Source organism: Vicugna pacos, chromosome 27 (assembly GCF_048564905.1).
Source record: "Vicugna pacos chromosome 27, VicPac4, whole genome shotgun sequence".
In the NCBI taxonomy this organism is placed as follows: Eukaryota; Metazoa; Chordata; class Mammalia; order Artiodactyla; family Camelidae; genus Vicugna; species Vicugna pacos.
In genome coordinates this window covers 17569471-17587612 of record NC_133013.1, presented here as the reverse complement: position 1 = coordinate 17587612, position 18142 = coordinate 17569471, and the positions used below count along the sequence as shown (strand labels likewise).

The 18142-nt window shown below is 47.2% G+C and overlaps 1 protein-coding gene across 1 annotated transcript; it reads left to right on the top strand.

Annotated features, from left to right (window-relative positions):
* The first annotated feature begins 229 nt into the window (after nt 1-229).
* Nucleotides 230-16713, top strand: LOC140689652 (myeloid-associated differentiation marker-like). The gene is given in 3 exon segments (XM_072950626.1): nt 230-306; nt 10285-10334; nt 15731-16713. Coding segments are annotated over 3 exon segments (1110 nt in total).
* The last annotated feature ends 1429 nt before the right edge of the window (nt 16714-18142 follow it).

The window sequence follows — 18142 nt, the reverse complement described above, 5'->3', positions numbered from 1 at the left end:
GGACGGCTTTCTCTATGCCTACGCCTTTCACTCTGCCTTCATCTGCCTCTCAGCCTCCATCATTTTCAGCCCTACCTACGTCTAGTTCTTGACTCAGGGCCTCACCCGGAACCACACCATCGCCGCCACCGCATTCTTCTACATCAGTTCTGTGCTTTATGCCACTGAAGTGGCCTGGGTCTGTCTCCGGCCTGGAGATATATACTGCTTTGTGCCCATCTTGCCAGATATGCTCAGGAGGCTGGAGAAATATGTGGCCTGTGTCATATTCGCCTTCATCAGCAGCCCCTACCTGTACCAGGACCAGTAGGCCCTGGTGTGGTGTGTGGCCGTGTACTCCATCTGCTTCATCCTGGGGGCCGTGAACTTCCTGTGAATGGGTCTGACTGTGACAACGACAAAAGGCTGCCCATCCCCTTCCCATCTCCTGGTGGGGCAGACCGTGCTCTCCGTCCCCCTCTACACCTGCTCTGTGATCCTCTGGCCTCTCTACCAGTTCCATGAGGAGTTGGGCGGCCAGCCCCAGAGGTCCAGCGATGTGAGCTAGAGCGATAAGTTCACCTCCCTGGTGAGCATCTGGAACCAACAACTGGCTGTGACCATCTTGACAGCCATCAACCTGCTGCTTTACGTGGCTGACACCGTGTACTTGGCCCGAGAGGCTTTTGTAGGGACTAAGGATGGGCCGAGGGGCTCCTGGTTCCTCTTCTAACCACAGGTATCTTTGCTGAGTTCTGCCGTCTTCTGCTGTCCTCTTCCTGTCGCCTCTCCCCACTTCTCATATCCTTCCCCATTTATCTCTTCGGCTCTTTCATGGTCGCCTTTGTTTTCCATCTGCCTGTTTCCTGTCCACTTGTTCCTATTTTCCTTCTTTGATCAGTCAAGTCCCTGAGACGTCTTCCTTCTCTGCCCACCCCCACTTCCTCCCTCCTGAGGTGCTGAGCTCCGCATCACACAGCCCTCTCTGCAGATGTTCAAACCAGCTTTAGAAAGTAAAACTGAAGTTTGAGAAATATACCAAATGAAGAAGAAGGGGAAGGGTTAGTTTCCCAGCTGATCACATTCCCTGCAGCCCGCATGGGCAGGCTGGGGAGGAGCCGAGAGATGCCCACAAATGCCTGTCTACACGTCAGAGGGAAGGGAGGTGCCTGGGGTCCAGGGGTCTGGGGAGGGAGAGCCTGAGTGGCCGGGGCCTCCCCCTAGCCCTTTAGCACACACAGTTGATGGAGAAGATCCCCAGGGCCCAATCCTCAGGCCCTTCCCTTGCTCCCCTGCTGGCCCCGGGCTCCCCGTCTCTAGTGGGAAGGTCAGCAGGTGCCTCATCAGCCAGCCAGCCAGGGCCTCCTCCACGCAGGGATGACTCCAGCTGACACCACCCCAGACGGTGGCCTGAGCTGCGTCCAGAACAGAGCCCAAGGCACAGATGGTCCCATTCTCTGGCTCTGGATCAGCTTCTTGGAAAAATCATGGATCCAGCCTTCGTCACTGCACCTTTGAGGGGAGGGAAGAGGGGCCCTTCTCTCCTGTGGCTTCAGGCAACTGCCTGCCTGCCTCTGGGGCCAGTGCCAGCTGCCAATCCACGTGGTCCTCATCTGTGTGGCTGACTCCTGTCCCAAGATCCCTGTATGAAGACGACTGGGCCAAAAGAAGGTGAAGAGGTTCCAGTTATTCCCTTTCTAAGCTCTCCACACTCTGGCTGGCATTTTCTGGCTGGCTTGCCAACAGGAAGTGGTCTGGCTGAGATGGGGGCACTGTGCAGGACCTCTGGGTGGGGCACTGCAGTCAGACCAGGACAGAAAGGTGTCCAGGGATGACTCCTGGACCCAAGAAAAGAAGGAAGGGGCTCAGCATTTACTGAGATACTATTGTGTGCTGAGCTTTGCCGGGAGACAGACTTGTATTAAAATCCAGGCTGTCAGGGAGTAACTGTTCAGCCTTGAGCAGTGACATATGGACTCTCTGAGCCTCGGTGTCATCATCTATAAAACCAGGGCGACAACAATAATACCTCTGAAGATGAAATGAAATAGAGATAGTAAGTCATCTAATCAAACAGCTGGTGCTGAAAAAATATTGCCTACTTTTTCCCTCTTGGGTAGAAGGTGCATGGTGAATGCCAGGCACAGTTTAAGTTCCTGAAGCCAAATGCCTGAGTTCAGATCCCAGCTCTGCACCTACTCCCTATGTGATGTCGGCCAGTTAACCACCCTGTGCTGTGAACACGGGGACAGTGAGTACGCAGTTCCCGGGCTGCTGGGAGGGACCAGTGAGTCTAGAGTGGTGCCGGGCGTGCAGTGAGCCCTGTGTGTGTCACCTCCTGTCATCGCTGTGTCTGCAGCCCCAGTTCTCGTGGACCTTTCTTAGCTGACGACACATGTGAGCTGTCATCTGAGGCCCCTCCCCAAGCCAGGCTGGGCTGGTGAGGGTTTGCCCGAGGTGGTCTTTTCTGGGTCTGCTTCTAACCAGGGGTGGGGACGTGGCAGGGGAAGCTCAGCCCTACTCCAACCAGCATCTGTTTCCCACAGATCCCTCCAGGGGTTTGCCTGGGAAGGACTGTGAACATTCTCACGCAACAAATTCTCCAACCTGTCTGGTCAACCCAGCTGCTCATGGGGTTGGCAGTCCTCTCGGGGCCTCCTTCCCTCTCTACACTGTTCCTGGCTAACCTTAGGTTCAGTGCCACATTCTCAGCAACTGCGCACCCTCCCTCGGGCCATCTGATGACCACAGTGGTCCAAGCCCATGTTGAGCCGGGGCCAGCTGCCCATAGGCCCAGACCACTGCCCCCCAGTAACACTCCTGTTGCTAGTCTGGGACCTCTCCTTGTGCAAGTTCTTTAGAATAAAGAGTGTGTGGTTCTTTCTGGTGCCTCAGGCAGAAGGAAGGACTTCCAGAATATCTGTTCCTGGACCCTGGCAGAGGCTGGCAGGGCCGAGAGTCCTCCATCATCTCTCTCACCCTCTGCCCAACTCCCAAGGGCCTGGGCATCCCGGCTGTCTCTTCTCTCCTCCCACAAACTGGTAGAGCTTTGCTCTTGGTGGCAACTGGAACCTGCTCCAATATAGGCACATAAAGACACAGTTCTCTGTATCTTCAGGCAAACAGGCAGGGCATCCACCAGACCATTTGTAGGAAGCCATTACTCTTGTATTGAAACAAGCCCTGCTATGTTCCTGGGATATTACTGTGGTCTGTTATAAAAGAGAATGAAAAACTCCGCATTCCATTTCAAGTCAAGCATGAGGCTTCAAAGATGATCACTAGCATGCAGATGCATCAAGCAGTAGCCTCCCCTTTGTTCACCGATGTATTTATTCCCAGGGCTGAGACGAGGGCCTGGCACATCAAGGTGTTTGCTGAATGAATACAACACAAGCTTAGAGTCTCAGGCTCCAGGCTGGCCCTCCTGCCTGGGATGCATTCCACTTCTTCTGCCTTAGGGGAAATGTCTGAGAGTGACTGAATCATGTTTTATCTCATTTAATCCTCCTAACAACCCCAAGGTCTTGTTCTCCATGAAGGGAGACCCTTGAACCTGAACTCCCCACCGTATTTGAGGATGTCTCCATCGTGTGAGTCTTGGTGAGAAATTGGACCTCACTCTCAATGAGAAGTTTAAAAGGTCAGGCAAACATTTGTCCTGACCCACAACTGGGGCCCAGACACACACTTCAGGAGCAGGTGACACACAGACACAGGGTCAAATCAGAATTCATTCAGCTTGGAGCTACAGTAGCATCCACTGTGTGCTTCCAATGGCCACGGTGCCTGGACCAGCTGCCCTTGATTGTGCCCTCGCTGCCCATCACCCTTCCTTCCTGGTCTGATCCTGTTCTATGCCTGGTCCCTCCCTAATAATTCTCCAAGCTACGCAGCATCCTTTTAGGAGAGTTGTTCTTGGCTTAAGTGCCATAGATGTTCTCTGCAGGGTCTAATCAAGAAATTCATGTCTCAAAGCAAATGCTATCATCTCCATTCTCTGGCTGAGGAAACTGAGGTTCAGAGCAGCACTGACTGAGCACAGTACTGCTGCGTGCCAGGCTGTGCTCTGGTTTCAGTTCAGGAGTGGGTGAGGTTAGACACATAAGGGGGAAGTTTCAGTAAAACATAATAACAGTGTATACAAGGGGCCATGGAAGGTGGAGTGGCTGGAGGTGGTGGGGGGGCTTCCCAGAGAAAGTGGCATAAGTTGAGATTTGAAGGAGGTAGGGGAGGAACATTCTAGGCGTGGAGTGTTAGGGGTGTGACGTGTTATTCTGGAGGCTGGAGTGAATGGCGGAGGGGGACCACGACAGGAGGTGATGCAGGAGAAGATGGTGGAGGCCACTTACTGAGGGACCTGGTCTGCCTTACCAATGAGTTTGGATTTTGTAGCAGGCCACCTAGTAGTAAGCAGCAAAAATAGATTTTGGCTAATTTCATCATAAAATGGGTTTATTTGGAGAATATCTGGTAACCCGAGGAAGTACTAAGAGTCTAGGCAGTGAGAACATCTGATTTGTCAGAGTGCTGCTGCTCCTGGAATAAATGAGCAATATTTTTGCAGCCTTGAATCAATCCATATAAGATTCAAAGCTCTTGGATACAGAGACCAATGGGTCTTGCTTGGGAAGGCCAAGACTCTTTTTTAAAATCTATTTTTATATATAGTTGCTAACATTTGTAAATATCAAACTCCCAAATTTATCCCCTCCCTCCTTTTCCCCGGTAACCATAAGATTGTTTACTAAGTCTGAGTGTCTGCTTCTGTTTTGTAGGTGAGTTCATAGTGTTCTTCTTCTTTTTTCTTTTTCAGATTCCACATATGAGTGATATCATACTGTATTTTTCTTTCTCTTTCTGGCTTACTTCACTTAGAATGATGATCTCTAGGTCCATCTATGTTGCTGCAAATTGCATTATTTTATTCTTTTTTATGGCAGAGTAGTATTCCATTGTATAGGTATATCACAACTTCTTTATCCAGTCATCTGGGAAGGCCAAGACTCTTGATTTGTGAGCCCATCGGGTGTGTGTACTGTAGAGGAGTAGCTCTCAAAGAAATAACGAAGTGTTACTTCCAAAAGAAGAAATTAATACTGTGTTACAAATATCCACTAAACTTGACTATAAAATATATTCTGGGCAGAAGAATAACAAGTTTTTGACTTTTAGGAAGTCAATATGCAATAAGGAATGAAAGAAAGCAAGATTGTAGATAAGGGGCCAGTGGAAGAAAGTTTAAATAATCTAGGAGCGTGATGATGAGGTCGTGGGCTAAGGCAATGAAGATTAGGGTAAATGCAGGAGGTATTTGGAGGACGACTGGATATGGGAAGTGAAAGAGAGAAGGAGGAGCTAAGGAAAGCCCTTATTTCTGGCTTAAGTGACTGGTTGGATGGATGAATTCATGAAATCAAGAGAGAAATACATGAGGAAAGTAAAATGGGAATGATGGTGCGAGATAGAATTCTGAGACATGCTGACTTTGAAGTGTCTGTGGATAGTCTAATTAATTGGACAGGTTTAAAGCTTAAGAAAGAAACTGGTGAGTCATCACTTGAAGGGATAATTGAAGTTATGAACATAAGTAAAATTTCCCAGAGAGTGAGAGGCAGAGACTGAAAAGAAAGAGTTGAGTAAACACTGATGTTTAAATGGTAAGCAAAAGAGGAATCTGCAAAGAAATAGGTTATGAAATGGAAGGAACCAGGAGAGGCTCATGTCATTAAAAAAAATAATAGAGAAGAGAGTTCCGGGAGGGTGTGGTCAACAATGTTAAATGCTGCAGGGGAGTCACAGAGAATAAGCACTGAAAAATGTCCACTGGATAGTAGTGGTGGTTGCATAGGTGTGTACATCTATCAGAATTCATCAAATTGTACATCTGAAATATGTGTCGTTTACTGTACCACAGTAAAGGTGTTAAAAAAAAAAAAGAAAAGAAAAAGAAAAGTGTCCATGAGATTTGACCATTTGAAGGTCATTGAGAGTCTTGGTTAGAGCATTTTCAGTCAAGTCCTCAGGACAGAAGCCAGTGCACTGGAGAGGGAAAAGGAGAAGGGAAGACAAATATAGGCTTCTCCTGGGGCAACTACTGGCTGTGAGGGGAAGGGGAGAGATGGCAGGAGCTGGAGAGGAGCCAGGCGTCAAAGAAACCTGGCTGATAAGTTTGCAGAAGGCTGGTTACTATTGCTTAACTTCAACCCAATGGAACATCCAAATATTGACCCACGGTCCAAATGGAAAATATCTTTTAATGCCAAAAACATGATAAAACATAAATCATGACGACAGTGGACGAAATCAATTATATAAATAGTGAATCTGTCTATTTGTTAACAGTGTGAACAGTTCGATTCTTTTTGGTTCAAAACACGACATAAAAGCAAAGATGGTAAAGGTTTTTATTGCGGAGAGAACTGCTGCTTGCTACTGCCTCAGGGTCATCTTTCTTGATTGTATCATCAGCCTGGTTCTGAGAGGAGCACATGAATATTTCCAGCTACTAGCACTGCTCTATTCCTCCTCCTAATTCTTTCAGTTATAGTTTTATCTGCACTGTCTAGCATAGCAGCCAGTAGATACTTGCGGCTATTTAATTTTTCACTAATTAGAATGAAATTGAATTTACAATTCAACCTCTCAGTTCCACCCACCACATTTCAAGTGCTCTGTAACCACGTGTCATGAGTGGCTACTGTACTGGACACTGCAGGCACAGAGCATTTCTTTTATGGCAGAAAGCTCTGTTGGACTGCTCTGCTTTATATATTCCAGAGCTATTTTGTTAGATGTATATGTGATTCTGTTTGGTACGTCTTCTTGATGTAGGTTCATTTTCTCAATTTATAAAACGTCTTTTCGTCTCTTACGATGTTTGGTACATCAAATTCTATTTGCCAGAATTTGAATTTGTAACACAGGCTTTAGTTGATTTACATTTATCCAAAGTATCTTTCATCACACTGTTTTATTTCCTACCACACCTGAAATTTACACAATCTACACCAGTATTTCAGTTTTTTGGCTAGTCAAAGTGAATCACAGAAAGGGAATCACAGAAAATAAGATTCTTTGACACAAAATTGAGCCTAGCAGCTTTGTTGAAAAAGTCCACCCCAAAATTCACATTGGTTGATTCAGGTCAGTTTCATTTTCCCTGTTATTCAGTAATTTCTTTTCTACTCTTGTTGAGTCCTTACTGGATGTCTCATGGGGAATAGCCCCCAAATTCTGATTTCCTTAAATTCAATTCCTCCCTCTGGGAGGCTGAAAAGTATACCCCAGGAGATCTCCATGTCAAGTCCCTGCACCCTGTAAATGTTATTTTATTTGGGAAAAAAATACCTTTGCAGGTGTGACTAAGTTGAGATCTTGAGAAGAGGCGCTGATCCTGGATTATATGTGCGGGCCCTGAATGCCACAACCAGTGTTCTTATCAAAGACAGACAGAAGATTATAGACCAACACACAGAAAGAGAATGTTGTGTGAAGATGGAGGCAGGGATTGGAGTGAGGCTGCCACAAGCCCTGGAACACATGGAATGCCAGCAGCTACCAGAGGCTAGAAGAGAAGGAATAGATTCATCCTCAGACCTCCAGAGGAGCATGGCCGTGCTCACAGCCTGAGTTCAGACCTCTGGCCTCCAGAGCTGTGAGAGAATAACTTTCTGATATTTTCAGCCATGCAGGTTGTGGTCATTGGTTACAGCAGCCCTAGGAGACTAATACACTCCCTTAGCTCCTCTGTCTTCAGCTGAAAACCAGAACTACGACTCCATCTCCTGCACTGGGTTTATAATTTCTCAGCTTCTCCCAACTGTAATTCAAAACCTTCTCTAACCTCTCTTCTTCACAGTCAGAACTGTCCTTCCTCCTGTCCATGGCTAACTTCTGTGTTTGCGCTCTGTCCCAACACCTACGCTCCATAACCCTGGACCTTCAGTTGCCCTCTCTGAATAGCATTGCCTTGCGGTTGCAGTTTAAAAAGGATTATAAAATACTTTAGGTATTGAGAGGCATATTAATAATGTAACAAACACCTGTGCACCTATCGCCTAAAAAATATTAATAGAGTTGGAGCCCCCATGTAACTCTTTCCAATTCATTTACCTATTTCTCCCATCACATTTTATTTCACGTCTTATTCTAAAAATAATACCCAAAGTAAATACCCCCCAAAATTCCCAAAGTTGTTTAAAGTAAATAATATACCAGGGCTTATAATAATAATAAAAAAAAACCCTGTAGTTCTCTGGCCAACCACCCACTTTGTCCCAAATAACTGCTACCCAAATGTAAACATCTTCAATTCATTCAATACTGTTTTCTGGTAGTTACCTCTTTATTTCAAAATTGCATGCTTACACTGGTGGTTATTTGTTTTCCTATTCGGAACATCATTTATTGACTCCTTCCTATGAAACGTAAAGGTAATAGGCATGCACACACTCACACCCTCTGCCCATCCTCCCAAAATAGTTATTTCATGGTTTTGGAGGGTTAAATCAATATTCAATGTTTCTATTAGTAAGACTACACAAATATTGATAAAAGGGCAATGTTTCTACTATTCTTGCACATTTTTTGTTTCTTGGCATTAATAATCCTCCCCAATTTTCTTTTGCTTAGTTTTCTGTGTGCCTGTTGTTAAGCAACCAATAGAACGACAGCTCTCCTCTTGGAATGAGTCCCTTCTTTACGTAGAGCTATCCAGGACTCCCTGCAATCCTGCTGCGGTCTGAGTTGCCTCTTCTCTGGGTTTGACACACACTGCCACCTGGAGGCATCCCGTCCTCATCCCCCCCCCCCCGGAGCACCCTTTGCCTCTCCCTGCTTTCCTCCTGCGTTTCGGTGGAGCACATCCTCCAGAAGCTTCTTTTTAAAAGGATATGATAGGTAAATGTTTAAAAGCGTAGATTTCTTACACTACCTTTATTTTGTCTTCATGTTTGATCTGGAGTTTGGTAAGGCATAGCACTTAAGGATGGAAGAATTCTGAGGTTATGACACCATCGTCTTCAAGTTTCTAGTGTTAAGAAGTCTGATGTCTTTCTGACTCCTGGTCTCTGACATGAACCTTGTTTCTCCTCTCTGGAGCCTTCTGGGTCTGCTCGTTAGCCCCAGGGATTTAACTTCCACAGTGATGTGCCTTCGACTGGGTCTGCCTCTAGTCCTCTTGCCAAGCATCCAGTGAGCCCTTCGTCTTAGGAAATTCATATCCTTCAACTCCAAGACATTTCCCTCCTCTCTGTTTTCTTTCTTCTCTCTCTCTAAAATCCTATTTGTTAGGTATTAAGGTCCAAATGGAGCCTCTAATTCTCTTATCTCTTCTGTCCTCTTTTCTCTCTCTTAATATTTCGGTCTATTTTCTGAAAGAGTGACAAACTTCATTTTCCAATTTTTTATTGGATTTATAATTTATGCAATGATATTTTTAATTGTGAGGAAGTCTTTTTGTTCTTTAAATACTCCTTTTAAGTGCTCTTATTCACAATAGATAACGAAGGATCAGTGTGTTGGGGTGGAGGATTCAGGAGATGGGGTTGGACACGCTGAGAGTGAGGCGTCACGAGACATGGGGAGGGAGATACCAGGCGGCAGCTGGACGTGACTTGGTCTCAGTAAAGTTCAGCTCTGGAGGCACAAACTGGGGAGCTGTCATCATGCAGCCTATTCACTTCACTCAGTATCTTGCTAAGTGTCACATCAATAGAGCAGGTACCCTGTCCTCCCACCCAGAATAGGAGCCTCACCCACCCCTCCACTCCTATCACTCTTTTTTTCACCTGTTTTACTTTTGTCCTGGCCTTTGTCACCAGCTGACATGATGTTATGTTACATATTGATTTGCACATTATCCATCTCCTGCACTAGAGTGTAAGCTCCATGAAGGTAGATCTATTGGTTTTGTTCTCTGCTCTCTGTCCCGTGCCTAGAACAGTCACTGGCACACACTCAGTGCACAAGTATTTGTCAGCTAAATGGAAACTTAAAGCCAACAGACTGGATGAGGAAGAGAAGGAGCACAGAGAAGAGGTGGTCGAGGCCCACGTCCTGAGGGCTGAAACACTCGGACAATGGGAGAGGAGGAGGGGGGAGAGAGAGACAGAGGAGCGACTGAGCAGGAGGAGGAGAATCACTCCAGAGAAGAGTCTCTGAGTCAGGTGAATTATGCTGAGGGATCTAGTGTTGTGAACTTAAACATATCTTGAAGACCTTCTTAGGCATTGACACTGTGAACCTTGGAGCAGAGGCCCTGCCTGCACTCGTCACCTTCTCCCCATCTTGGGTCACCCGCAGGCCCACCTGGGGCAGGAGGAGGCGGCGGCAGTATGTTCCCATGGGCTCAGGTGAGAGCACAGGGCGTGAGTGTCCTGCCACGGCTGCGATGCTGGATAGACCCCACCCGGCTGGAGACCAGCCCCCTGCCTGCTCCTCCTCCACCTCCTCACCCTGCCATCCTGCCCAGGTCTCTTTTGGTCTCCAGGGACCAGTTCTTCCCACCCAGGTCAACAGAGTCACTCACCGGGCCTCCTGTCCTAAAGCAGAGACCATCCCCTGGGTGCTGAGGGCCCAGGAAGGGCACCAGGGCAGGTACATGGGAGTTGAGACGAGGGACGAGGTGAGGACGTGCGCCTGCCCCCTGGTCCAGGAGGACGGCCCAGGGAGGACGCAGGCAGCAGTGGGTCTGTGGAGAGGTGGGGGTGGACTAGGGGGAAAGGGGGCTGGACACTAACCTGGGAAGCACAGCGGGGCAGCTGAACAGCTCGGGAAGAAGAGGCTGGAGGGCCCAGTGGTGCTGAGCTGCCCTGCTCTGCCTTCTCCCCATGGGCCTGCGGTGGACCCTGACTTGCACTTTCCAGAACTGAGGGTAGAAGACCAGGAAGGAGAGGCCTCCGTGGAGAGAGAGTTTCCACCTGATGCCTGAGCAGGCTGGGCAGGTGTCATCGTGGTCCCATAAGTTTCCATGGTAGCTGTGAGAGTTGGGACTAATACCCCCATTTTACAGAGTTGAAGCCTGAGGCAGGAATTGCCAGGGATGAGTGGGGTCGCTAGGTAACAGAGGGCTCCTGGGTGTTTTCCAGCTCTGCTTTCTGAGAAGCTGCTCCAGGCCACCGGGAGAGGGTCTGCTGGGGATGACAGAGCTTGGGCTGAGAAGCCAACCTTGGTTTCCTAGTTGGTAAGGCAGGAAATAATTCCCCCCACCCCAGGCAGGGGCACCGGAGGACTGTGTAAGATGACGTGTGTGAAGCCCCCGAGCACAGAACTAGTCACAAGACAGCACCTTCCCATCCTCCATCCTTACAACCTCAGTGAATACAACCAACATTTGCAGACATCAGTCCAGCTGTGTCGGGACTCAGGCAGGCCGGGTCTAGAGGGGCAGCAGGGGCAGCTCCCCACTTCGATTAGGCTCAGTGGTGACGGTGCTGTCTGTGGGTCCCCACCACCCCCAGCCCAGCCCTGGGCACCCCGCCTATGAGATCTCAATCCCCTCCAGCCCCTCTGATGCTCAGGGCCCCTGTGCCTCACAGAGGGAGCCACTCAAGCCAGGTGGGCTGGTTGCAGCTGGTGGTCCCCCTAGAGCCCCCAGTCTCTGTGCTGCCACGAGACTGTGTGCCTCACTCCCTGAGAAGCTGTCTGTGCAGGAGGCAGGGAGCCCGGGGTGGGGCTGGAGCACAGCACAGGCTGCCCTCTGGGGTCCTGACCCCACCTTGGGTTCCACCTGGGATGTAGGGGGCACACCCCAGCTTTCTCTCCCCTGGGGGCATCCGGGCCTAGAGCCGGAAGCAGGAAGTTGGGTTAGAGATTTCCTTTGGGAACGCTTTTCCTCTGGGACTCTGGTTCCTGTCCTTTCAAGGAAGCCTGAAGCCCTAGAAGGAATGTTGGGCCCCTGGGAGTCAGGGAGCCTGGGGTCACCTTCCAGGCCAGGCTGCACCACTGCCCTGGCCCCTCCGAGCCTCAGCTCAGTGGCTGAGTTAAGGCATCTAGAGAGTCCCTGGGGCAGGCTCTTAACAGTTTTTGAAGACTCATTGCTTCACAATTCACACCAGAATGTCCCTCAGGCTGCTTCTGTCTGCTGGGTAGCCTGGTGGATAGACGGCCCTAGCACGCCCCCTGGTGGCCAGCCACTGCCAGGCACAGCTGCACCCAGCAGTTTCCAAGATTAATGAAAGTCCTAACAAGATTCTTAACAGCAGAGGTCAGAACCCTGCAACAGGAGAGACAGGACAGGAGCGAACCCTAGAAGTGACACTGCATATCTCCGCACTGCACTCCCAGAGCAGGTTCCCAGAGGTCAGTGGTGCAAATGGGAGGCACTACCATTATGGGTTATTGTGAGAAATCTGCTATGAACATGTTCACTCATGTCTTGTAGAGTACGCTTTCATTTCCGCCGAGAAAATACCTAGGAGTGAAATTACTGGGTCACAGAGTGGTTTATACTTAATTGTAAAGAAACTGTCAGACCCTAAAGTGATTGTATCTTTTACACTTGCATAAGAAATGTAGGACCGTCCGAGTTACTCCAGATGATCACTAACCCTTTGTATTATCAGTCTTATTAATTTCAGCCATTCTGTTGGGTGTATAGTGATATCTCAGTGGGGTTATAATTGGCATTTCTCTGAATAGTAATAATTTTGAGCAGTTTTCCTTGTGTTTACCCATCATTGATATATCTGTCTTTGCAAAATATTTCAGCCTGTGTTTTTCCCGTCAAACTATGTCATTTAAACTAAATCATTTATTTCTTATATCAACTCTTATTTCTTCAATATAGCAGAACTATTGATTGACACAATTTATGTATTTTTCTGAAACAGCACAATTATTGATTAGCTGAATTTAATGCATCTAAATCATTTATCTCTTACATTAATTTTCATTTCTCTAAAACAGCAGCCTTTCTCATAGACCCAGAACCCCTGGAGCAAGACTTAAAATTGAACAGAGGGTAAAATAACAAATTAAAATTTGAGAATTACAAGTCTATATTAGCTGAGGAAATATAAAAAATTATTGTCACATTTAAATCAGCAGGTATACTAATTGACAAACAAGTTCATACTGTATAGCACAGGGAACTATATTCAATATCTTGTAACTTACGGTGAAAAAGAATATGAAAATGAATATATGTATGTTCATGTATAACTGAAGCATTGTGCTGTACACCAGACATTGATACATTGTAAACTGGCTATACTTCAGTAAATATATATGTATTCATATATATACATAAAAAAGGACAAGATAGCTTACTTTTTAAAAAAGATCGCTAAAAAAAATAAACCCACGGTGTGAAAAAAAGAGATACTAAAATATCTCAGGACATTTGACAATTTTTTCATTGGGTTGTTGGTCTATTTATTATTTGAGTTGCAGGCATTCTTTCTATATTCTAGATACCAGCCGGTGTCAGATATATGTTTTACAGATAATTTTCTCCAGTCCGTGGCTTGCTTATTCATTTTCTTAAGAGTGTGTTTTTACGGGTAGAAGCTTTCGCGTTTAATGAAATCTAATCTCTCAGTGTTTTCTTCTTCTATGGTTATTGCTGTCTGCGTCCTCTACCTACGCTTGAATCTCAGTACGTTCTCTCACATCTCTTCTGGGAGCTTTGCCGTTCGGGTATTTGCATTTAGTTCTATCATACATCTTGAACTCGTTTTTGTGTATGGTATGGAGAAAGGGCCGAGGTTTTTTCTTTCCATACGAACATCCAGTTGTTCCGGCACCATTTATTGAAGAGACTTCTCTTCCCTCATTGAATTACATCGGCACTTTTGTAGAAAATCAACTGACCATGTAAGTGTGACTCCTATCAAAACCTGTTGCTTCACTGTGACTGTGGAACAATATAAAGGCATGAACAGAACAGCAATTCTCTGTAGCGATTGTCTAAACACACATTTCAATGGACAATAGGTATAGTTTTGTGATTATTTTTATGAATTATTTTTGTTCTTATTATGTTTGTTGAAACATAATTCTTATGTTCATCAAATCTAATTAAAAAAAACCTGGATTTGTCGTGTTTTATGTCTTTATTTTATTTCGTTTTTCTAGTAATTCATTTTTACTGTCTTTAAAAATGTATAGGTCCATGATAGGCAGAAGACAGGCAAGCAAACCCCTAATCTTTCATCACAGAGAGTTTGAGAAACTTGAACTCTCAGCACACAAGTCCCACAGGATGTTAACAGTCATCCTGCACAGAGAGGTTGCATAGCCAAATGCACTGAAACCTGAATTTAAAAGATAAACAGATTTCTTTATTGCAGGATTTTGGGGGACATGCATAGAGTAGTGTGCACTATAAAATTACCAAAGCGATATATAGCAGGACGAGTTTCCCAAACTTATATGATCGGCGGGGGAGGGTGCAGCTCAAGTGGCAGAGTGCATGCTTAGCACACACGAGGTCCCGGGTTCAATATCCAGCACCTCCTCTATAAATAAACAAATCGATAAGCCTAATTACCTCCCCCCTCAAAAAGAAAACAATAAAAGAAACTTTATTTTCATGGAGCACCTTGGTCTCCGTGTTTCCGCGAATACCCTTCCGGAACCAGCAGTCCACCGACTCCCCCATAAGGGGTTAACCCAGTGCTGGCTCGGAAGTGTCCAACAACGTCACCTCCCAAGGAAGCGCATCTCATTTGGGACAGCTTCAGTTCCCTGGGGCATTTGGAGTTGCATGGAAAAATCCCAGTCTTGACTCTTCCGGAGAGACCTCTGAAAAATTCTCATGTGTCCTTGAGTCGCCTGTCCTCACATCCTACAGACTGAATGTCTCTGCATTAAGCCAGGTACACTTTCAGGGCAGAAATTGAGCCTTGCTATGGGATCTGCAGGGCCCAGCACACAGTAAACACGTGGTAAATAGTTGTGCAGAACAGAAATGCATAGCGCCTCCCCTAATTCATGCACACCTCAATTGCACCCTATCTCTGGATCTTCCACGGTCCTGGCTGCCTGCCTTGATGAGCTGCGGACCACCCACATTGGCTCCCACATTTCTTGAGACAGTCAGTCACCAGGGCTCCTTGTTCCTTGGACACAACTCTCCAAATCCCACAACTTTCTTACACATGATCTTGGGATAGCCAGCTTGTTCCCACCTCAAGGCCTTTGGGCAAGCTGTTCCCTAATCGCGGACACGGTCATCTCTTTCTTGTCTTTCAGTTCTCAGCTGAAATGTCACGTGAGTAATCATGTAGCATATGTTCTATGTATGTTCTATGTAATCATGTGACATATGTTCTACACTCATTTAGGCTCTGAAAGTGATTATTTTTGCAACTGAAGTTTTGAGCATCACGCTAAGGGAAATATATAAGGAGAATAAATTGTCTCATGTCCATGCAGGTCAAATTTTGTTACCAAATAAATTTTGTAAAATACTTTTCAATTTTCAGAGCCTTGAAGGCTTGGGATTGCAGATAAGGACCATCCGACCCTGTATCTCCATAGATGATGGCACACAGCTCAGAGAGATCCAAAAGTTCATGGCTCTGAGGCCAGACCACACCCAGCTGTGAGGCTGGGGATAAGACCAGTCTCCTGACAAGGCCAAGGGTGACGGGTGGGGAGAGTCATCCTGGAGCAGCCGTGCTTTTCCCTGTGTCTGTTTCAAACACCACATCCTGAGCCTCAGCCACCACAGGCCCTTGAGATGATTCCAGGCTTCTGACTTAATCCGCCTCCAGACCCACATCTTTCTCTGGTGGGTCCTCAGGGAAGACCACTGCAATATTGGTGACGGTGACCTGCAGGACCAGCAGGACCTCCACATGACCGTCCTCAGGCCTGGGCTCTGTGACCATCATGGGCTACTTCTTCCGCCTGCTGCAGCTTTTCTCCACCTGTGTGGCCTTCTCACTGATGGCCAGTGTGGGCAACTGGAGGGCAACCACAAGTAACTGGTCCACGTTCATCTTTTGCTTCTGCCTCGTCATGACTCTCATCGTCTTCCTAGTCGAGTTATGTGAGCTACAGTACCGCTTCCCCTTTCATTGGGGCAACTTCCTCATCACCTGGGCCTGTTACTTTGCCCTCTTCTCCCTCTCGGCCTCCATCATTTTTGCCACCACCTATGTCCAGTTCTTCCCCTGCGGCCCCCACTGGGACCAAGCCATCACCGCCTCTGCTTTCTGCTTCATTTCCTCTATGGTTTATGCCGCAGAAGCAATCTGGATCTGGTCCTGGCCCCGGACTGGTGATTTCTCCGGCTATTTGGGCAGTGTCACAGGCCTACTCAAGGTGCTGGAGAACTTGGTGGCTTATGTCATCTTCGCCTTCATCAGCAACACCGACCTGTACCAGCACCAGCCGGCCCTGATGTGGTGCGTGGCTGTGTACTCCATCTGCTTCATCCTGGGAGCCGTGGTCATCCTGCTGAACCTGGTTGACTGTGAGAACAGGCTGCCCACCTCCTTCTCCCCTTTCCTGTTGGGACTGACCCTGCTCTCCATCCTCTTCTATGCCAGCGCTCTGGTCCTCTGGTCTCTCTACCAGTTTGATGAGAAGTTCGGTGGCCAGCCCCAGCGGTCCAGCGACGTGAGCTGCAGTGATGGGCTCACCAACTATGTGTGTGCCTGGGACCAACGACTGGCTGTGGCCATCTTGACAGCTGTCAACCTGCTGATTTATGTGGCTGACCTGGTGAACTTGGCCCGCCTGTATTTTGTAGAGATAGAGGATCAGCCCACAGCCTCCTGATTCCCTCTTTTCAGTGGATGTTTCTACACCAGGTTCTGACGTCCTCTTCCTGTCCCCGCCCTCCCCTCCTCACATCCTCCCCAGTTCACCTCGCACTCACTCTTCTCTGTTTCCTTCCCTTCTTCTGCTCTGTCTCCCCTTCTGTTTTCTTCAGTGGCTCATATCTTGTTTTGCCTCTTTCCCTTTCTGCTCTCTCTTACCTTTTATGCTCCTTGGCCCTTTTCTGGTCCTCCTTCGTTTTCTCATCTGCTTGTTTTCTGACCGCCTCTTCCCATTTCCCTTCTTCTGATGAATTGGGAGCCCTGAGACTTCTTCCTTCTCTGCCCCCCGCCCCTCCCCACTCCTAAGGTGCCGAGCTCCACATCACACACATACCCTGGGCCTCCGGAGGGGCCTCATTTCCAAGGCAAGCCTGTCGCCCTGGCTGTGTGTGTGTATTTGGGAGTGTGGGGGTGAGTTGCTAGGCATTGAGCCCCCTTTATCCTAGTGGAGGGGGGTGTACAATGCAACTTTCCTTAAAGATAAACAAAAATCTCTGGATTTTTCCAGTGGCAGGAGGCTTGAAGCACAGACCCTGGGTCCCTAGGCCCCACCTGGTGCTCAGCCCCACCTGAGATTGTCTCCGGAATTTTTGCAGGTTTACTACAGCCCACTGCCTAGCTGCCACGCAGACAAAAAAAGTTGCCTGCCATTTCTGTAAATGATGAAAGTTGCCAGCCATTAAGCTTTAAGCCACAGCAGCGGGCCTCCAGTGGCACAGCCTGACGGCAATTCAGGATTGAGAAAAACAAGACATCAGCTTCAAAGAGTTAAGATGTATAACAAAGGAATAAATCTTTTTTTAAAAATCATCTCGCTGACTTTCAATTTCAACATAATTTTTAGATTTGCATGATATTTTTGCCTAAGTGTATGTGTCTTTTATGGATTTCCTCATTGATTGCCTCTCCTCACTACCCTTCACCAAATAAAATGTTGGCTTCATTGGGACATCGACTTCTTCCATCTTGATTTTCTCTCATTTTCCCAAAGCAAGAATAATTTCTTTACACATTATTTAATCAGAAAAACAAAGTCTCAAAGTAAAAAACGCTCCCAACAACCCTATGAACAGACTATAGACTGTTTCAGAGTCTGACAATCTTTAAGCAAGTTGACTTTTTAAAATAAACTTTAAAATTTTAGAATAGTTTTAGATCTACAAAACTGACCATGTGTGTGTTCCTTCCATTTGAATGTGGCCCCAGTTCAGCAGGAAGCAGCTAGAGAAGGACACCTGTTTCCCCATTTCCATAGAGCTAACAGTGGGGATTTGAAGGAGTAGAAAACAAATTAAAAAAACTGGCTTCCCTGCCATTAAGCCCTCCCCTGTGCATTCTCCACGGAGGAGAGCTTTAACCCAGAGGCCACGCTCCAGGAAGGAGGCAAT